The sequence below is a fragment of the Pinus tabuliformis genome, chromosome 9 (genome assembly GCF_031772625.1).
Source record: "Pinus tabuliformis cultivar Carrire ecotype Pingquan chromosome 9, CPIR1, whole genome shotgun sequence".
NCBI lineage: Eukaryota > Viridiplantae > Streptophyta > Pinopsida > Pinales > Pinaceae > Pinus > Pinus tabuliformis.
Genome location: NC_142307.1, coordinates 1,741,234,172 through 1,741,257,362, shown reverse-complemented (window position 1 = coordinate 1,741,257,362; position 23,191 = coordinate 1,741,234,172). Strand labels below are relative to the sequence as shown.

Genomic DNA, 23,191 nt, shown 5'->3' with positions numbered 1-23,191 from the left:
ATCATGAGCACGATCATACAAAATGAGCCGTCGTCATTCTCAGATGTCGTCAAGCATCAAGTATGGAAGGATGCTATGACCGAAGAATATGAGTCTATCATAAAGAATGATGTTTGGGAAGTAGTTCCCAGACCCCAGGACAAGACTGTTGTTACTTCAAAATGGCTTTACAAGATAAAGCATGCAGCAAATGGAAGTATGGAAAAGTATAAGGTTCATTTTGTTGCTCGTGGTTTATCCCAGAAGGGAGGTATAGACTATGATATTTGAACCTGTTGCCAGATATACGACCATCCGCTTGATCATAGCCCTTGTGGCTTCACAAGGATGGAACCTACATCAGATGGATGTCAAGACTGCGTTCTTGCATGGTTCTATCAAAGAAGAGGTCTATGTGGAGCAACTTGAAGGATTTGAGATTTATGATTGAAAATCTCATGAATGCAGGTTGAAGAAGGCTCTCTATGGGCTGAAGCAAGCACCCCGAGCATGGTATGAGAGGATCGATAGCTACTTGATGAAGCTGGGATTCACTAGGAGTGAAGCTGATCCTAACCTTTACTTTAAGGTTGAAGATGACAAGCCTCTCATACTGATGTTGTATGTGGATGACCTCTTTCTAACAGGTGCAAACCCTCTCATTCACAAATGTAAGAGGGAGATGGCTTTTGAATTTGAAATGAAGGACCAAGGACTTGAAGTGTGGCAGAAGCCAAGGGAAATTTTCCTATCTCAAGGAAAATATGTGGTAAATATATTGGAAAGATTCGGTATGATGGACTGCAAGCCTGTGACTACCTCGAGGATCTTAACTTTTAGAAGTTATATGGTAGTGATGTCGGACCAGATTTGGGAAATGCCTCTGAGTTTCATAAACTCATTCACATTGATGTTCTTGGTGAACCTCCATCCGAACATATGTTTTGCAGTTAGCATTGTGAGCTCATATTTGGTTGAGCCTCACTGGATTGATGCCAAGAATCTTATGAGATATCTTTGTGGTACAATGGGTTAAGATACACTGCCGGAGATATAAGACTACTTGGATATACTGATGTTGATTGGGCAGGCAGTGTGGTGGACCGTAAGAGCACTTCTGGGTGTTGTTTCACCTTGGGATCTGCTTCGATATCCTGGATGAGCAGGAAGCAGAAGTCGATGGCTTTGAGCACCGCCGAAGCATAATATATTGCTGCTAGCATGACCTCGTGTGAGGCAGTCTGGTTGCAAAAGCTCTTCAGTGAGCTGTTTGGATTTACATTGGATACCACTGTGATTCTCTATAACAACCAGAGGTGGGATTCGATTATTGAGGAATCTCGTATTCGTCGATTGCTCCAGCAGATAGACATCATCTGGGATATGGTAAGTCGGTGAGCAAGGAAGCTCCATCACATTAAGATGATGTACAGGTTGATACACCTTGTCAAATCCCTGAGGAAAGATCTAATCTGTGATTTTCCCAAACGACTTGGAGTCGGCAAGAAACCCTTGTACAAGGGTCCTGCATGTTGCATACATTGAGCTCTGGGAGCTCTGAGGGCTTGCGTTTCCTATTGGAGCAACATATGACCACAGGGTGACTCATCCTCCCCTGGTGGTGCACACTAGAACAAGATGATTCGCTCTCTTGTGGGACAAGATGATTCGCTCTCTTGTGGAACAGGATGATTCGCTCTCCTGTGTAGCAGGATGATTAGTTCTCCTGTGAGGCCTGGATTGATGTGTTCTCCATGGCAGCCTGGATTGATGTGTTCTCCATGGCAATTGTAGCAGGATTGATGTGTTCTCCTGTGAGGCCTGGATTGATGTGTTCTCCATGGCAATTGTAGCAGGATTGATGTGTTCTCCTGTGAGGCCTGGATTGATGTGTTCTCCATGGCAATTGTAGCAGGATTGATGTGTTCTCCTGTGAGGATAGGATTGATTAGTTCTCCTGTCGAGGCATCCTACCCATGCAGTCTGGGACTCATGGGAAGTACCTCTCATCTGATCAATGAGCAGGGAAATGAAGTTAGGGACCATAGTAGTACCGATGGACCCATCGTTGTAACTACCGTACTCCCTACGCTAGGATGACCTCCATTGATCTGGGATCAATGATACTGGTCTGGGAGCAGTGGTAGGAGTTGTACCATACTATGACGCTGACTTCGGGTCGGTTGAGACTGGTCTGGGATCAGTGGTACATACTCTGAGACTGACTTTAAGTCAGTGGAGGATGATATTGGTCTGGGACCATTGGAGTTGTACTCACTATGACGCAGACTTTGGGTTGGTTGAGACTGGTCTGGGACCAGTGGTACATACTCTGAGACTGACTTTGAGTCAGTATGATACATCCTCGATCATTTCTTCTTCTTCATAATTCGGACAAAAGCAGAATAGAACAGAACAATGCAAGAGCAGAGCAGAACAGAGCAAAACAGTACAAATCAGTGCAAGGCAGAACAAGACAAAGCAGAACAGGCAAAATAGAGCAGAGCAGGGCAAGGGTCAGGCTGTACAAGGCAGTGCATTTGATGGATGAATAGTAACGACCGATAGACAGATTGTAGATGAAGTTCTCCATGGTTGAGAGGGAGTGTTAAAATTGGCAACCAGGGCAAAACTTCATGTGGGTCATCTTATTCATGGCTGATAATATTTTTATTAGATTCCTCTCGTCGAGAGGTGTAGGATTGATATAAAGATCATCCGATTCCGATAAGTATTCATGGAGATATGAATTTATTTTGATTATGGAATTATTATCAAGCCGACCTACAACTCATGGAGGCTCAGAAGCCCAACAGTCTCATCTATTCACCCACCAACGTTGTGTATAAATATAAGAGGACTTTTCCTCATTTGGACTCACTCATCTCATCACATCTCTCTCTCTCTCTCTCTACTGCGCAGATATGAGTCTCTTCTCTACTGCGCTGAAATGGGTCTCTCTCTCTCACACATGTGAAACCGGAAGCTGTTGAATTTGAAGCTGCAACTGCAGAAGTAAAGATTGACTTGCGTGGCCTAGAAGATCTCCTCTTTGGAACTACGCTGTAGATTCATCTGAACCTCCTTTGAAAGCGCAACTTTTGGTGGTGGAATGAAGTCAATCCGACGAACGGTTTGCAAGATATCGACTGCCCTAGTTTGAAGCCGGAAACTGCTGAAACTGAAGCTGCAACTGCAGAAGTAAAGATTGACTTGCGTGGCCTAGAATATCTCCTCATCTGAACTGCGCTGTAGGTTCATCTGAACCTCCTCTGGAAGCCGAAACTCTTGGTGGTGGAATGAAGTCAATCCGACTGTCGGTTTGTGAGATATGGTCTGCCCTAGTTTGATAATGAAGCCGCTAATGCTGATGCTACTGATCTAGGGTTTGCTGCTGCTGATATGAATCAGATTTATTGTACTATTTCTCTCTGCTGAATTATTGAAGATAAAAGAAGATTTGATCAAAGGGTTTCCCCACACATTGTGGGGTTTGTCCCTGGCTAGCCGCCACATCTTGTGTCTCTTGTCTTGGCTTGTTTTCTGTCGATCGTTTAATGTTCTATCTGCACTTTACTTTATGTACATGTGATTGCTAATCGGTGGAATATAATAAGAAAAAGAAGTAAACTGTTATAAGCATAGAACATACCATAACTTAACATCAATCAACTCCACCAAACTCAATCACTTGAGTTCTAACTGAAGTCCATCATGCAATAGCTCAACTAACCCATAGGAAAAGTGTATTTCCTTCTGGCAGTTGCATGTGCCACATCCGTAGCTCAAACTGAAGTGCTGCAAGAGGATAAGATAATGTTTATAGTCCAAATATTATTAAGAGCTAATAATATTCGACTATTCTATTTTTAGACTGGCAGTCTAAAAATAGACTCCTCCCATATATCTAAAAATAGAGGTCCATCTATTTTTACCAACATGACCAATCATCCATAAATAGCATCCTGCAACTCATAGACCATGATCCATATGTCTAAAAATAGACGTAGTCTAAAAATAGACTTTGCGCCAAAAATAGCCTACGGGCCCACTTAGTGAAGGCAACTTCTTTTCACTAAGCTCCATCATCTTGTTGCATTTTCAACAATAATTGCCAACTTCAAACTTCAAACTTAAATTGTCATATATTGTTTACAAAAAATATCATAATAAATATGAAAGAGTCAACAGTTATAAAAACTACTAGAAACTAGAAAAAACAAGTAAATCTATTATCTATTGCTAATGCTTGGGCCTCTTTCAGCCGTGAGAAATGTCTAATTTTTTAGTCTTGTTGGAAAATCAAGATCTTTGTCATTAATATCACCATCATTAACATAAGATACAAAAAACATAGCATGTCAAGTCAAGATTTTGTTAGAGTGACGGTTACATTTTTAGTAGGGTCATGATAGAGGAGTTCGACAACCAATGTCATTAATATCAAGGTACATAGAGGGATTGGTGCTATTCATTGAATACTAGTTCCATACCCTATTACATGACAAAATCCAATGGAAACATTGCAATCCCCCCAATCTTGAAATCCTGAAAAACTGATAAGTCTACTGGATTTTGAATGAGATTTAAAATTCTACTTTCTCCATATGAAATCCAATGAGGTCGGAACCACTCTTAAACATCCCGAGTCATTTCATGGTAATGTTAAAAATTTAAGTAAAAGGATGAAAATGAAAGTGACATTCTCCTTAATCTTCATTTTCATCCTTTTACTTTAGAATTTAACATTACCATGAATCGTGTATGAATACTAGGGCCATAGGCTAGATAATTAAGCTGCCCAACTAAAAAATTATTTATTTCTTTGAAAAAAAATTGCATTTGGAATGTTACTACAAAAAGAAAATTGCAAAAATGGTTAGGGAGAAAAAATTTCGCTCCCGAAATTCGCTCCCATGCGGAAGCGATTTCAGGAGCATGCTCCCTGGTCGCTCGCGAGGCGCTCCAAAAGGGAGCGCGATTTCGAGAGCGCACTCCCTGGTCGCACTTGAGACGCGCGATTTCGAGAGCGCACTCCCTGGTCGCACTTGAGACGCTCCCAAAGGGAGCGTGATTCGGGAGCGGGTTCCAGGGGGGGAAGCCACTCTCCCGCAACCTTGTGCCCCTTCATAGAGCAGTAAGCCATTAGAGGCAGTCATGCTGGATTATAATAAAAAATTAACCCCCCATTTAAGGTGAGGGAACAATACTATGGCCAACACCCTTCTTTCTTCCAAGTCGTCCTATAATCCATGCCAAATGCCCAAAATACAAACAAGCATAAGCACCTGAATGCAAAATGAATAAAGTACCTTTTGATCAGAAGCCCACCATCCAACATGTGATCTTGAAAAATGGATGAGGGGACATATGGCTGATGCAAGTGGCGGAGATATGAATGGCATGTCACGTTGGCTACAAGGTGGCTCTTAGGGGCTACTAATTGTTGGCTGGATGAGAGGAATAGGAGAAAAATTTATCCTAGGGGTCACCCACTTTTGGTGCGTAACAAAAAGAACATGATTACAAAAATGGTTAGTGTACCTTGTAATTGATGACCCACCTTCCTTGAAGTAGTATGCTAGGTGAGGAAGAAAGCACTGACCAGACATATGTCGAGAGATCTAAGGCATAGCTATTTGTGGGTCATCCATAGGGCTACTGGTTGGAAGGCTGGTCAAAGAGGAGAAAGATTCTCCAAGGGGTCACCCACTTGTGTGGGTAATAGGTACTATTAGGGGGCTTGATAAGGGTAACGTTCCCATATCATTTCCATACTTAACACATTCCATTGTTACCCTTCTGTTGTCCTTTCTTTTGGTTGTTTGTTACATGTATCCCAAAAAAGGTGTATACCTTGTACTCCTATGCGAAGAAGCGTCTAGGATGCTTAAGGTTGATGCAGCTGTATATAAAGGAAAGACTATGGTATGAATTTCAATATCCAAAAGAAAATGAAAGAGATAAATTATGATAAGTCAAAAGATAAATAAGCTTAAACTCTATCCATTTGCCATGAGGCCATCACCCCAGGTCATAATGCAATGGACGCATAACTAAAGAAAGGAATTAACTAAATTATCCCCATGCATTTGAAATGAAATGCACACACATCAAATTGGACTTGCAAAGTGAAACAAAGAATACAAAGAAAGAGACAAAGAGAGAGGTGGAAAGACACAGTGTTGAGGAATGGGTAACTCAATGCATGAAGCATTCCCTCTATAAGGTTCCCAATACACGAGGCTACTATTGTGATAGTGGGTAGATTTCCTAAGTTTCCCGGGTTCTCAAAACTTGTCCTTAAGGGACTTTTACACAAAATGAAAACCTAGGAGGTAACAGAAATCATTATTTCAAATACATTTCAACTCTAGTCATGATAGTAAAAAGTATTTATTATTCAGTGTTCAAGAATATTAAAATAAGATTACAATTTTCTTTTATTTTTGAAGGTCTTTTCTTTTGTGTGTGCATATTTTAGTGTCAGAATTTCAGCTCTGTAGACATTTAGAAATTATTTCATCTGATATTTAAGGGGCTTTCATGCATCAAGGCACCAGAAAACTGAAAGTATAATAATGTTTTCTATTGTTGTGAAAAGATACCAACAAAAAAATTAAAATAACCATTTTCCGAGTACATTCCATATATGAAACATGCAAAGGATAAGCAACTTACCGACAATTTTTTCCTAGAATTTCTTCACGAGAATACTCTGTCAGCTCCAAGAAACTGTCAGATGCAAATATCTGCAACGCAGAACAATTTCAGCACATTTGTTTACGATACTGTATTTGTTTATATCCTTCATCTGAATGTTATTTGGTTTTAGCTTTTTAGCATCATGTGTAACCTTTAGTTTATGTTTAAGAAATAGCAATGTGATTGGGTTTTGAACCAACAATAGGATTGTCAGGAAGCCTTGGGTCTGTGATCACAAAATTTTTCTCAATACGCTCAAGTGTTGTTGCTAAATCAATGCCTTGCCGAAGTTCTTTCTTTCTCTCCAAAATATCAAAGCTGTCAGCTTTGTCTTCATCCTTGGTCATTAAAACCTCAGGTTCAATAGCTGGCTCGGTTTCATGGTTCTTCATAAGACTACGATTCTTTCCTGTTAACCTGCAGCTTCACAGAAAGACGTGAATTCATCAGGCTGCACTGCATAACAAAACTTGGGAATCCACATTAAAATAAATTAATCCTAGACTTGTATAAATGCAGTGAGTTTCGAGATGATATTTGACATGTAAAAATTTTAAAACTCTACAAGATATTCAACTACATGAAAAAGTTTTATGCATGATTTTATCTATTCCAAATTCGACTCTGAAAACCAAATGGGAAGTAGCACATATAAGTCATAACAGAAAAAAACAAGTATTCACATCAGGATGCTCATTTCTTAGTGAACACAAATAGAAATCAAGAAGATCTAATCAAACTTAGACACTACCAACTGAAATAAACAAGCAAGATAAAAGCGTGCCTTAGTAAGGCATTAGACCTTAAGAAGACCTTTTTGCGGGCAGTCTAGTAGAATGAAATTAGATCAAATACCCTCAAATTCTCCCTGTTTATTGATTATCACATCATTGTACATCATTAGTTCTAAAATTTTCCCAAATGTCTTTGCAAAGCTTAAGATATTTGGAATGAAGTGAGGTATTTTTATATAAAGAACTAGGACAACTTAGAGGATCTAGAGATGATATTTTGCTATTTTTGGGCCTTTTATGGTTGAATTTCCCCTACAGCAAGGGACTACTGTCCATTATCACAGAAACCATTTTTTGTACTTACGAAAATTTAGAAGTTCTATAAGGGTGGTATGCATATGCCATATGTCAGTCGCTCAGAGAAAAGTGACTAGATCTCTTGGAGAAAAATATCTAGGGAATTGTCATTTTACAAAGGTTCAACCTGACAAGCATAGAAATGATCAATATGTTTGACACGGATGATAGTTAAAAAGAAAAGCTACAAAAGGGTGGATATTATGTTGATAATATAGAGTATGGACAAATGTACGCCTCTTATTATACTCTCCTTCCAGTTAGTCCATGTATTGTTCCTAATAGGAAATTAACAATGAATAACAGAAAGACATGCTCATGAACAATAACCAAAAATGGAAAACATACATAAATAGCAGATACACATATATTGGAACCAAAGTTGGGTCTTTATATTAAATTCGAGCTGAATAAGTACAATATAGTGAGGGAAAGAGGAACCTGAGCTTGCTACAGCAAGCAAGCAAAGGCCCAGGTTGAGAAAACACTGCCCAATTGCTCAAATATCAGCCCATCTAAGCTCTGCGCAGACCCAGTAAATTCCTACTCCTGCTGCTGGAAGAAAATGGTGATATCTACCACTCTTGTGCTCAGAACCTCCCAAAACTGTAGTTGGTGCCTCTCCACAGTGTCCTCAACCAAACCCCGAAAGGAATCTACCCCAAACCAAACACCCAGAAAACCCATAAAATGGTGCAATTACCGACTGAATAATAAAACATACTGCTGGATAAAAAGGGGATTTTTGGCCTAAATACTGCCCAGAAAATTCTGCAAATTTAACCCCGCACTCCTATCAACAAACCCACAAAAACCCAGAAGGGTTTTGGCTAATTCCGACCTTCCAAAATTGTCCTATTTTGGCACTACGCCCTCTTAAACAAAGACTACATCCCCCAATGATGAAATCTGCTGAAATCCTCCTTATTTCTCCTCAATTTGCAATAGGAATGCTAAAGGAAGTTTTCCCGGATGTAGGGGAGAAGTCTCACATCAAATCCCGGCACAAGGTAGTTGAACCCAGCTCCACAGACACGTTGTCCAATGACCCCCTGCGTAGGCCTTAGGAAGATAAATTTATTCCCCTCAATAGCAGTCACCTCCAGCTCCAAAACTTTCCACAAAGGCTGATCTCCCCCTCAAGCAACTCCACTAATTTTCTCCCGGCAAAATACCTCAAAAGCTAGCTGAAATGAGTGGTACGATTTCTCTACTGCGTCCTCCTTGGAGTACGAATTGGCTAAAGGAATCTTGTTGAGATGTGCTACAATACTCCACAACCCTATCACCAAAGTAACAATAGTTTGCCTCCCTAGGGTGGCACTCGGAATCCATCAAAAGATGAGTGAGTTCTCCCCTTGGAGAACTCTGTGGTCAACAATACTAGTGACCCAGCTAAACAACTTGAGCAACAAAGGAAATAGATGAGTGAACAAAAGACCCCAATAGCTTCTATGATCCTATATATCACTTTTTTCTTGCCTCCTCATGTGGGTGCCTCCATCCAATATTTCAACCTCCTTCCCTTAGCAATTCAATTTTCTCTCCAATTGTGTATTTCGTATGGCTGTGGCCCCCACATTCCACTAGCAAATTAATTTTCTCCCTCTCCTAAGTTCCATACGCCAAAAATGTCTCCAATGCTCAATTTACAAAATTGTGTTATGCTTAGCACCTCTCCAATAAACTCCATTAACTCCCTCGGATGAAAAATCAAAATTGGGGACATTACAATTCAGGTTGCACTTCAATATTGTTTGGTGGTAGAATGTCCATTGGTATCGTCTAGATGAGGCATCAACATGGTTGAAGAGGATTAACAATGGTTTGATCACCCTACCTTCAAACTCAAACACTTGGTTAATTTGTTCTTCTGCATTTCTCGGTAAACAAACAAATATTTGCTAGGATTGGCCTATCAAGGGGTTTGTGTGTCCGTTGTGGAAAGAGTGAGGGCATTAAGCACATTTGTTGGGATCATGACTTTCCCAGGAAATTTTGGAATCATACTATTTAAATATTTCATGATCTCTTGGAGAGCTACTATATTTGGTGGTTCAAGTGAAAAAGGCTTGGTAGTTTTGGTTTTTGATACTTCTTACCACCATCACTATTTTTCTCTCAAATGTAACTTACTCTTGAAGAATCTAAAAGGAATTTTGTAAATGGGATATGTTACCTCCAAACATGTACTAAAGCTCTAATCCACAATGTACATTTTGGAAGGGCACTAATAGGACAATTACTATTGTCACCTAAGAAACCTATCTTCACTTTAGGAAATCTCTCCTCCAACTCAAGGGAGGTGTCCTTAGTAGGATTACTAAAGCTAACCAATGAGGGTAATTTTACGATCCTTATATGAGGGTAACCCCTTATATTGCATGAGGGTAACCTCTTATATGGCATGAGGGTAATTTTTGTGATCCTCATCACACGACAAGATTTTCAGGATAACATTTAGGGTTTTTGAAAGATTTGGGGTACACAAACCCTCATTCTTTGCTCAAAGATGATGCTAATGTTTGATGGCTTATGGATCACCCTCTTGGTATACTTTTTTTATTATGGAGCCTACTACCTTGTCATGGTGTGTTGCATGTATGATGTTTCTAGCCCCCAATGTGTTGGGTACGGAGCCTGATTATCTTCCTAGTTGTTCAGAGGTTTTTGTTTCAACTGTGATTGGATCCCAGTCCCTGACAAGGGGGGTGGGGGGACTTACCCCCCCACTATTGCTGCCAGGGGGGTCCAGGGGAGGGCAGCTGAAATTCTTTGGAGCTCAAAATTAGATGAAAATTTGCCTTGTAAAATATTGTAATTTCGTAGTCAATCTAGGTCATTCATTAGGCGAAAGATCTTACGGTAGAAATTATGTTAATTTAGGGTTTTGCCCTAGAAGGCAACCCTCGATTTATATGAGGGAATTGTATTGCGATTGTGCATTATTATTCTATGTGAAGAAAAGAGGAGACTCTGTGAAATCGAAGAGGAAATTACAACGAATTTATTATAGGTTGTATCTCTTCATTTTGTTGGATAATATAAAACAAAGGATTGGTTGTTTCTTCGTGGATGTATCCCAATTTGGGTGAACCATGTATATCTGTGTCTCTCTTGTTTTATGCTTTTATGTGTTTGTTTTTCCGCAATATTTTATATGTTCCATTGCTCTGTTAATTAATTTCTAACACAATGGCTGGATACTAGTAAAGTGGGATGAGAGGTGGCTTATGAGGTGGATTGTCTTAGTTCCTGGTTCTCTCTTCATGGTTGCATATATTTGGTTGACGGAGTTTTGGGGTTAGAATTTTATGGTCTTTATGCTTTGGTTGATGGTTGTGAGATGCTCTTTGATGCTATGGTATAACATTAGTGGATGCTTTTCTTTTTATGGTTGACCTAGCCGAACACTCATACATCTCATGTTCTACTTTTATTATGACTTTGGCTTATGATGGGGTGTACTAGAAGATATCACTTTTATTTTAGTGCTTCGGAACTTTTATGGACTATGCTACTTGATGGCACACATGTGGAGACACTTATAATATTTTATTTGGCCATCCCCTTTTTAACTCATGAAGTGATACTTTATACCAAGTGGGAAACTTTAGTTATAAGAGGTGGGCCACTCACCTTACGAGCTCAAGTTCTTGTTATAATATACCATGGAGGTGCACTTGTTAAAAGGTATTAATTAAAGGTTTGGAAGCCACAAATGCATTTGTGAACCACCCCCTTCATATATGTAAGTATTAGCCATATATTTATTTTACCAAGTGCTTGAAAAGGGCACATATGTGGAAGAAGGTAAAACATACATTATTATTGGCTCATATTTACAAAGCCATGGGCCTTCATTCACGAGAATGCCATACAAATCATACCATGGAGCATCACACATTTTATATTGTGGAAGTCACCTTCATGTCTTAGCTCATGAAGGTAAATAAGATGGAGCAATATACCATATGATATAAAGTTGTGGGGTCTGTTGAGCCTCAAACCTGCACCTTCCTATACACCCTCTCAGCCTTCTTTTTCCACTTACTTCATCCACCAAGCTGTTAAATCATTGCATTATAGTCTAAAAAGAGCTTCTGACATAGTTTTCTAACTATGCTTATGACTGTTGTTTGGTTTAGATTTTTGTTCAGGCAGCTGCGGAAACTTGTCAGTTTCCGCAGCCAGCACAGGTTTCCGCAGCCATTTTGTTAAAGGCTATGCTACAGGTGTCCTATGAAGAAACGAGCCACATGGGTAAGCTACAGGTGACGTGTACATGGAACATGTCCCTTCAGATCAGCCAAATCATCCATAAACGGTCACAGTCAACAAGGGTCAAAGGAAAAGCCAACCAAGGAATTAAGCGGTGGCACGTCTCTGTTTTGAGCACATGAAGGTTTACGTGGCACAGTCCTCAGCTCACGGAGATATCGGCACACCTAGAGATCAACCCTGTAACCTGAATCCAGTAGCTACCACTCCGAGGATTTAATGGACATGATGACCATTACGCTAGATCTCGGGCTGAGGAGATCTACGTGTCTCTGGCAACGCAGTTAACAGCATAGGATTTAGGAGTTAGTTACAGCACTTTTCATTATAAATAACGCGTTGATAAACGTTGTGTGGTTAAGCTTTTGAGATGTAATTTTGACTATTGTTATCACCCCACTGTACTCTGTTTTACGTGTTTTGTTGTTGCTTTAATACATGAGAAGACTACTTTCCTGAGCTCGTTTTTGTGACTGTTCATTGACTGGCCGAGGTTGCAGAGGGCCCCTGTACACCAGAGCCTTGTATAGTTTCTACTTGCTTTCATTTACTGTTTTCTTTCAATCATTGCTTGTATATATAGTGTGTTGTTCTAATGATCATTGTTGTCTATATTTCCTTTATGTTTCTTTTCTAACTGTTAGTTGATCAGTGCTTCTTTTACAGGTTTTGTTGTAGGTAGCCCGAGCAGATTTACATATTTTTTTTAGATAACTACTGACATATGAGATCATCTTGTCCTTCCTGCTAATTTTCATTTTCTGAAGTTTAATTCCAGCACTGTCATTTTTCAAATTGTGTTTTGCTTATTTATTTTTCTGCTACTTAGACATCATACTACTCATTTGTTTATGGTTTCTTTCTATAGTCAAGTGACTCTATTAGTAAGGAATCAGAATATTACTTATTGTAGTGTGATTTAGTTTGCTTTCTTGCAATTTAGATATCATATTGCTTAACTTGTTCATGATTGCTTCCCATAAGGCAGATTGAGTTGAAGGGTAAAGGATCAGAAGAGTTGAAGTAGTGTGATTAGTTTCCTTTATGCAATTTAATTTCCTGCAATTTAGATATCATATTGCTTAACTTGTTCATGATTGCTTCCCATAAGGCAGATTGAGTTGAAGGGTAAAGGATCAAAAGAGTTGAAGTAGTGTGAATTAGTTGCTTTGCTTTCAGTCTTTGAGTTGCTTTAAGTTCAGTTTTTACTTTCTTTTTCATACAGCAGTAAGGATACTGGGCCATTGTCATTAGTTCATTGTTTGATACATTTACTTCCTCTTAAGAATTGATTTCATTACAGTTATTTTAGAGCTTTCTTTTTGAACACTTTTAAGTTTGAAAAATCACTGTAGAAATCACCATTACCATCCATACTTAACTTTCATTTTCGCCATCACACACTAGGGAATCCATAAAAGATAAATCCAAAAACAAACTAAAAAAACTCAAAACGACAAAAGACTAAGAAAATGGTTATCTTGTACATATAGTACACTTCACTTCGTCAGTTTACGAATCCCAGATTGACATTTTAAATCAGCAATTTAGAACACACTAAATTGACCAAACAGGGTCCTCATTTACCATGGAAAGAGAGTGCCATACATAGCTCTAATTCTTTATGCAACCACCCTTATAACCTTGGTTCGACTTGGTACCATCCATGTCATGAAGTCACTGATCTAATATCATATGGAATCATTTTATGGAGCCAATTATCTTCGGAGTTGTCTTGTGTCATAATGATCCATGGGCCATATCAACCACCTTGGTTATAAGGTTGAAGGTTCTCATTTAGCATGGAAAAGTGATCTAATCCTTGTTGCTGCAAAATGTAGTAGACCTTGTTAGGGGACTCAAAAGGTAAGGGCCAAACCCTATGGCCACAATGAGGAAGGACTGCCACTGTCACCTTAACAATCTTCCTCTTATTGTTTAGTCGAGTTTCGCCACAAGGGAGGCTTCCCTACATTCACCTATAATGTGTGAAAATTCTATCACTGTAACAACTAATTTATTTTACCTACTTATTTTCCAATAAGTTATTTACGAAAACCCTTCAGTAAATATTAAAATAAATTCTACTGCATATATCGCATCATAATACAGAAACAAATACATGCACAAGAATCAAACACATCAACACATATATTTTTGGACAATTGTCCCCGGAAAACCCAATGCAGGAAAACCAGTGCAACAGAGGAGGATTTTATTATTAAGAAGCTTTTCTGAGTACACAGGATGCCAATTTGGCTCACTCGACTGAGATAAATTCTTTGGCACCTCCCCTAGGCTCAGCGTCAGACCAGCTAGCCTCTGCGTAGCTCCCAGACCCTCTGCATCAGCACTCTGCCTCTTTGCGTCACCCACGCAGGCCCTCCAGTGACTGCGTAGTCCTACTGCCTCTGCATCTTCCTGAGTGGCTCTGCGTCTGCCTTTCTGATCTCTACGCTGATCCTCCGGCACTGTCCCTGCCTCTCTTCTCCGTACTCACTACCTCTTGCTGCAATTCAGACCTCTAGTTCGAATTTCTTAGCAAACCCCACTCCATAAATCAAATTGACTGGTCTCCCTTAGTATATCTCCAACTAACCCTCAAGCTTTCTCTTATACTTTTCTTGTTGATGAGTCAACGACCGAGATTAAGTTTTCCTGTTGATGAATCAACGACCGAGATTAAGTCCCTAATCAACGGCTAAGATTAAAATAGAATTGAGCTTCGTCTCTTAGAAGTTTCTCATCCTTATCTTTATTAATACCCATTAATATTTTTACTTTCTTAAGTTTAGACTTAGGACCTCAATAAAAATATTAATTATTTTAACAACTTTTCATCCGGATGGAATTTTCCAAAACGATTTTTGGGCCTTAGAGATCTCATGCTCTTTAGTCTCTCCACCAATTTTCATGGCTAGAGCACATCTGATGCTACCCCAAATCAACATAAGGATATTCTATTTAGAGGGCTTAAGGTGATATGAATAACCTACAAAAAGATACCTTAAAGATGAAATAGGCTCAAATCTTCTTTGTGAAGGAACAAGTATTCTAACCCTAAACTAGCTAAGGGCTACTACAAGTTAGGGTTTATTGCTATGTAATGATAAGGAGTATCTAAACATGTAAAAGTCAAAGAAAGGATTCCCTCAATGAATTAAATCAACAAAGGAATAGGGGAACTCTCAGATAGGCTTCAAGTTGAAGCTTGGCAAAGGACTAGGATTTTAATTACACAAAGAAGCTTAGAAAAGATAATGTTAGCCCTAATTAATGCTATATCTTGTGTTTAAAAGGTTTATTAAGGCAAACCTTGGATTTTTATGCACAAGCATCCACCCAAACTCAACTCTATGGCAAATCGGCCCTAGAAAATCCCTAGTGACTTGCCTTAAAAATCCTAGGAGATGTAAGAAAAGGAAAATATTTAGGTTTTGATAGTTTTTTATCAACACAACCCTAGCCAGTGCCTAATCCTACTTGGGCTAATGGAGTTTTAGGGAAAATTTTAAAGGAAAATGAAAATTGATTAGAGTAAGGGGGAAATAATTTTCCTCTTGTAAAACCCTAGCTATCTTTTTTGTGAGGGGAGAAATTAAATATAGAAGATGCACCCTAGGAGTTATTCTATAGGTTTCAAGGAAGAATAATTTTAACATGCAAAATTTCACCAAGATTTCCAATAAACAATATGCATTTAGTCATGGAACATTTAGAAACCCTAGCATAAATTCATTCACATGCAAAATATAGAAAAATAAGCAATAAACTTACAAATTCCACCAAGAAACCCTTCTTTCAATCCCAAAAAGACATCTCCAATGCAAAAATCAATCTCCAATATAAAGATGCTCCACAAAAATCACATTTTGCCAAGTATCGAAATAAACAAAGGAAAATTTCACTCTCTCTAAGGAGGTCAAATTCATGTGTGTGATGATGAAAAGAAGAAGTGGAGGGATCCTCTATTTATATGAGGTCTATCCCTTCACTTTTACAAAATAATAAGCCTACAAGCCCTAAAACAAGTTTGACTTTGAGTGTTTGACAAGACAAGAGGTTAAAAGCCAACCTGATAGCTCAAAAAAATAAAATAATTCCATAAATGCCCACATGTGCAGGTTGTCTACAAGCATTATGTCATATCCTTTTGAGAAATGAATGCCACCACAAGGTGTGGAATAGGATAAGGAGATAATTCAATATCATAATCAACTTTGAATCATGAAGGGAAGCCTCAAGAAATGTCACAGGTTGCCTCCATGTCCAAAAACAACGCTCTAGGTGACCTATGTCGCACTTTAAAAGGATAGATGGGTGATGTGGCACTATCTCTCACTAGCATTGGGGCTCCAAGAATGAGTACAATTCCTCCCTTGTCATCAGGGGATGATCATCACCATCTGGACTCTGGAACAAGCAACTTCCATCAAATAGTGTCAAGGCCAGCGGGGGGCATCTTGGGTCCACTAGGTATAACATCAAGTAACCAACACCAAGCAAGAGGAGATCAATGTTTAAGCATATCAGGGTACCCTAGGATGTCAACCATCATGCAGAATCATCAAAGTGCCCAACGGAGGGGCAATATTGCATTTGCAAGGTCATCACTGCTCTCTAGAAGGTGCAAAACGAGCTAGGCATGTTGTACAATGGAGTGATGTAACGTGCCCTCAAAGGCCTCACCTAACAAAACCATCTAGAGATCATGTGAAAGTGACCAATCATTAGGGACAATGACCATGGATGCATCATAGTGGACCATACTTAATTGTTAAGGGAATAATAATGCTTCAAATTGAGATCATCTTCAAATATCTAACTAGACCAAGCCTCATAAAAGTGTTCCCTACTTCTGTCAGGGATGGCTACATAGTTAACCCAATTAGGTGTTTCCATCCCCTAAGGGAAGGTGACAGATCCTCGGTCAACCCTTCAATCCACAAGTGCTTGTGATTATAGTGTAATGGAGGGGAAGGACTTTAGGGCAAGGTGCCATGGCCATGTTACTATCTAATAGAAGTCCATCATGGGAGAAATCGTGGAGGCATGGGTTACCCCTTTCCTCAACCTAGTTTTTTCACCCCTCTAGTGCACCTATTACTTTTTTTTTATAATGCTTTGAATGGGAGCATATCTTAGGAGCCCAAGCTTACTATAATAATTTAGCATTTATTTACCCGTTAATGATGAGTTAGTTTCTTATTCATTAGAGCTGGGACATGCAAGGGTTCCTTTATTATGTGATGGAGCATTAAGTGCTAAAGGAATTGGGTGATGGCTAATGATGGCGGAGAGCTCATGCTAGGATTTTTCCCATATGCTAATTAATGGCCTTTCCATATTTTGTATTTTAACTTTCTTTTTCTTTCATTGTGGAAATTTTATACTTTTAACGTTTGTTTAGTTGCATCAACCTCTAGGCAAAAGTTTCCAGCCCAGTCTGAAGGATGAGGATAAGAGAGTGCCAATCCCAATGAACCAATGAACACAAGCTCGCAAAATGGAGATGAAATGTGGGAACTGATAGAAAGTGGGTATGGAATATCATGGACACATTATTTCAATCCAAGTCTCCCAAGTAGTGCCCCTCCTATAACTCTAAGGCCTAAGAGGAGGTCCCACTAGACTAGGGTCAAAAACTAACCTCCCTAGTAAAGTAAGAAAACAAGTTTACAAACAAGATCAGTCAATAATCTAGATCGCCCTTTAATCCATGTTTGAATGCCCAAAACCTTAAGTAAAAGCACATGATTGCAAGATGGTTAAAGTACCTTCCAAATGATGACCAACCTTCCTTCAAGAGGAATGCCCGATGGTGAGAGGTGCCTGTTACCACTCAAACTAGTGGGGGTCCTAGGAGGGGTTCCTATAGAGAAACTAATAGGTCAAGCGGCAACAATGGAGAAATAGCCCAATGTTACCTCAGCTAAATCTCCCTGCTCTTTACAGACTTTCACCGATGGGAGGAATCCTAATATGAGAAGAATCACTAGGAAAGATAGATCAATGATAGGACATAAAGTGATTCCAAAGCCTATTCACAAGAGAGGCTAAGATGAAAAGCTTACTTTCTTTAGAAGCAAGATGTATGGCTCTCTAAGAAGGGATAAGAGGATACTTGGGTCTAGGGTTGAGAGGTATGTCTTGATAAGAGGTGCCCTAAACCAAAGAATCCTAGAAGAATAGGGTTTCTAAGCAATCCTTGTGGAATTTGAATGTCAAGGTTGTGGGACCACAAAGAAGCCCTAGTGGACCCAAACAAGGTCAAGGGTGTGGAGTAAGATTTGACTTGAAATTTGGATGTAATGATCCTTGATGAAACCACTAACCAAAGGGCACCTAGGGAAGAAATGGTCTCCGAGCTAGGGCTTGAGATATCTCGAGATTCCACTGTCGGAATAGCCTCAAATTTGGAGGACCTCAAGAGGACTCACCAATGCATCTCTATACCAATTTTCATCGATTTTTTATGGATACAATAGAATTCATGTGATGCCCTCACTGACCTTCTATGTTAGGGCTTAAAAAAGAAAAGAGGGAGGCGTAAGAAATCTTCGTTTTAATGATCACCTAGGACTAGACCAGTGCCCATCCTATTGGGAGAATGGAGTCAATGTAATCCAATGCTTAGAGATGACTTATACCCAATCAAGGAGTCTCCTAGCAATTTCGCATAGCCTAGAGACAACAACTAGGTCACTATGAAAATTTATACTTCTTTAGGTGATGCAATTGGTTACTTATCAAGGTAAATACGAGCAATCCTATGTGAAAATTCGGAAACCCCAAATCCTACTGTAGCAATTGATTAAGTTTCTTCTATTTGTTAAATAAACTGCACAAATTATTTATTGTGTGCTACGGTAAAAATCGAAACTAATACACTGCAGCCTTCACAAATACAATACTACAGAAGAAAAATAATGTTGGAAGAATAGATGCACACACACACAAATAACACTATTATTTTTGGACCAATGTCCCCAGAAAAACCCAACTTGGGAAAACCGGTGCAATAGCTGAGGGTTTTATTTATTATGCAGTAGTAAATATGAGTACAAATCTATGGAAGCTCAAATCTAGCTTTCATACAGAAAAATAATTGACAGTAGATCTAGTGAGAAAAATCGCACTCCCACCGGTGATCCAACACTAACCTTGGCTCAAAATGAGCTGCCCCTTGCTGACTCTGCATCAGCCTACACAGATCTACATGTTGGAATTTCTAAATCTAACCCGTTAGAAATTCTTCCTATATTATCTGGTTTATCTCACCTACTTGTTTAATTACTTAACAAGTTATTTACCATGTAAATACTGAAAATAAACACAAGTACAATATCAACATTTACAGATCATCAACTAAAAGAAAACAAGCACACAAATGACACCGTTATTTTTAGACCAATGTCCCCAGAAAAACCTAATGTGGGAAAACCAATGTAGCTATTCAAAGGGTTATATTATTATGTAGTCTATCTGAGTACATCTGGGTACCTAACTGGCTCACCCGACAGAGAAAAATACACGACAACAATACCTCTATATCCGGAAACAGGTATTCAGAAAACCTATCCCATGAAACCCTCTCTGGCACAACTGAAGCTCAACGCTGGCCCTTCTGGCCTCTACGTTAGCCTCCTGCTGACCTGCATCAGCCCCAGGACACTCTGCATCAGCCCTCTAAGGCACTATGCAGCCTCTGGGAGCCTCTGCGTTCCCTCTACCCTCTACGTGGATGACATAGTCTCTCTGGGCTCTGTGCTGCCTATGCTGGGCTCTGCATAGCCTGGATTGGCTGCTGCTCTCGCTCTCTCTGCTTCTGTGCTGGTCTCCCAGTATTGTCCCTGCCTCTCTGCCTCGTACTCACTGCCCCTCGCTGCCAATCACTAATTCACTTTTGCTTAGAAACCTCGTTCTAGCAAAATGAATCACTGATCACTCTGGTGTGTTCTCCAATTGACCCTCAAGCCTCCTCTTATACTTTTCTCGTTGGTCCTTCAATGGTCGAGATTAAATCTCTAATCAACAGCTAAAATTAGATTTGGCTTGATCCATGACTTTTGGAACCTTCTAACCCAATTTTATATTAATACTCATTAATATTTTATTTTTCCTAAGTTTAGACTTAGGAACTCCATTAAAAATATTAATTATTTTAATATCTCCCAAAAAGGGTACAATCTGTCCAAACCATTTCTGGATCTTGGAGATCTCATGTTCTTTAGCCTCTCCACCAATTTTCATGGCTAGAGCACATCTGATGCTACCCTAAATCAACACTGACCACAATACCCCACCAGCTTCACTCCACAAACTACCCACAGCCTCCTATGCCCCAACAATTGAAGGATTGAGTCTTTTGGCTCTACACAATCCCGGCATCGGCCAAACAGCTCCCTCGGCCAACTGTGTCAGCTCACCTGGCCTCTGTGTGAGCTTGTTTCTGCCCTCCTCAGCCTCTGCGTTGCCTCTCTCTGGCCCAGACTGATGATGCAGTCCCTCTACGTCACTCCTTCCTCTGTCGCTCTCTGCAAGGATTAGCTCTGTAACTCAGGACAGCTGATTCTGCTGCAAATGCTTTGCTTAGCTGATGCCTTTAGCTCTCCTGCTGACCTGCGTCAGCCTTCACAAATACAATACTACGAAAGAAAAATAATGTTGGAAGAATAGATGCACGCACACACAAATAACACTGTTATGTTTGGACCAATGTCCCCAGAAAAACCCAACTTGGGAAAACCAGTGCAGTAGCTGAGGGTTTTATTTATTATGCAGTAGTAAATCTAAGTACAAATCTATGGAAGCTCAAATCTAGCTTTCATACAGAGAAATAACTGACAGTAGATCTAGTGAGAAAAATCTCACTGCCACCGGTGATCCAACACTGACCTTGGCTCAAAATGAGTTGCCCCTTGCTTTCTCTGCGTCAGCCTACGCAGATCTACGTGCCAGAGCTCAGACCAGCGTCTCTCTCACTAACTAATCAACTGCTACCTGGAAAATCGATCCTCCTAGCCTCCAGGCTCCCACTTTGGCTTCTAGCACTGAATTTTGGCTTCTCCTAAGCAAAATACGAATCCCCCTCCGAAGCTCTATGTTGCCTCTCTGTGGCACTCACTGCCTCTATGCTATGCACTCACCGGACTAGAGAAACTTCCTTCTAGTGTTACTATCCCTGCTCCTCTCTCACTCCTTCAACTTTACTAAATCACCTCCGGCAACTCACAGCTGCTTATCTGGAAATTGATGTCCCAGCAAAATCGAATTTTTGGTGGCTCCAAGTGTGTTCTCCAACCCCCATCGAAATTCTCCTTATAATCTCTCGTTGAGACATCAACGACCAAGATTAAAACATAATAGATGACTAATATTAACTAGAACTCGATCCATGTCTTCTTCTAGAAGATTCTCACCATGACTTAACTAATACCCTTTAATTAATCAGTTTTCATAAGTTTAGACTTAGGCACCATTAAAAAAATAGTAATTATTTTAATTAAGTTATCTCTAGGTGAATTTCCAGAAATGGTTTCTGGGTTTTGGAGAATACATGTATTCTAGCCTCTCCACCAAATTTTGTGGGTAGAACACAACCGATGCTACAAAAACTAACACTCCCTCTTAGCAAGGAATGTGTTCTAGCGCTGTAACCCACTGAAGCAACATCCTATCTCTGCACCACCTCCTATTACGCTGTTGATGTCGGCTGCTACTGCCCACCAACTACTCGCAACTCTGAAAAACATTGCATCAATGTTGTTGTTGGCCCTGCTGAACTGTTGCCAACACTGCATCTGCACTGCAACTCCCTCTCCATCTGTTGTTGTTGCAACTGCAACAACGAAAACATCCAAATACTGAACCAACTGTGGTCATTATGATGCATCTGCCACTTGAGTCCTGACTGCTGCTAGAACCTGCGCTGCCCAGTATCTGACCTACTACTAGCTACTACATTTGTCACTCTCACACCTGACTGCATCAACTGCCATTGATCCATCCTGCTACTGCATGTTATGAGCTCCCGTAGGAAGGTATTGATTCATGAAGTGGACCTCCTCAAGAATCTTGCCCATCCTATAGCTCTCTGGGGCTACAAAACCAAATCACCCCACCTCACTCCTGGAGGTATATCGGTGGTCATGGAAAACTCTTCCTCCAATCTAGAGGACATTTTATCAATCTCCATGGCTGCAGCCTGCTGATCCAACTTCTCCTCCTTTTCCTTCTTTCTGAGAGGACATTGAGTGTTGTAGTGGCCAAGCTCACCACATTTGAAGAATTTCACCTTGGAAATGTCCTTCTTCCTCCTGCGTTGCTCCTATTGCCCCTTTGATGCGAGGGCCACATCTTCCTCTTCCTTTACTTGCTTCATCCCACTACTGTTGTTGCTGCCAGTGATGGTGGTCTTCACCAAATCTCGCCTCATCTCCTCCTGCTGCAGATCAGCCCACATACGATCCCAGTCTAGCAACTTTTCTCTACCCATAATACTCTGGACGAAAACTTGCCACTCTTCGGAAACATTGTTTAGAGAAAACCGCACCAACTCAATAGGCTAATACAACACAATAATAGAAATAGATGCCAATACGATAGTTGGGAATGACCCTCCAAGATAATAATGCTAATGTTGGCCTTTAAACTGAAACAAGAAATCAATCACTACACCTGTGGATTTTGAATGAATCCACCAAGGGGAGATGGGTGCTCGCCCAATCTCACTGAATCACCCGAGGGTTTCCGTCCTAGGGCTACCAATGGAGTAGAGAACCAAGTTCTCAACCTCTCATACAAGAAACAATATCAAATCCAAGATGTCTCCAAATGACCTTCTCCTCCTCTTTTATAGATCTCATGGATAGATCTCCAAGCCTCTAGAAGCATCTTATTTTATTATTTTATTATTATTCTAGAAGCTCCTCCATTGAATTTATCAAGTGACCTTTTAATTTTATTTTATTTCACTTAAGTCACTTTTGGCCCTTTTTCTCCAATTAATTATTTTTCCTTAATTAAATGACTAATTAAAGTCATTTTTAACTAAGGAAAATGGAAAATCACCCACCATACTCTCTTCATCCACTGGAAGTATCTTCTCAGCATCCCATCTTGTAGATATTCTT

General features: G+C 39.9%; 1 protein-coding gene across 5 annotated transcripts in view; it reads right to left on the bottom strand.

Moving 5' to 3' along the window:
• The window catches only part of LOC149155677 (phototropin-2-like), a 536,047-nt gene that overhangs the window by 489,319 nt on the left and 23,537 nt on the right, over nucleotides 1–23,191 (bottom strand). For 4 of the 5 annotated variants that reach the window (XM_089445887.1, XM_089445890.1, XM_089445885.1 and 1 more), the window contains exons 6-7: nucleotides 6,885–7,107; nucleotides 6,661–6,731 (exon numbers count right to left, since the gene is read on the bottom strand). In XM_089445887.1, coding sequence (XP_089302013.1) covers nucleotides 6,661–6,731; nucleotides 6,885–7,107 — 294 coding nt within the window. The remainder of the gene's footprint in view (nucleotides 1–6,660; nucleotides 6,732–6,884; nucleotides 7,108–23,191) is intronic. The other variant, XM_089445889.1, reaches the window with a different exon arrangement.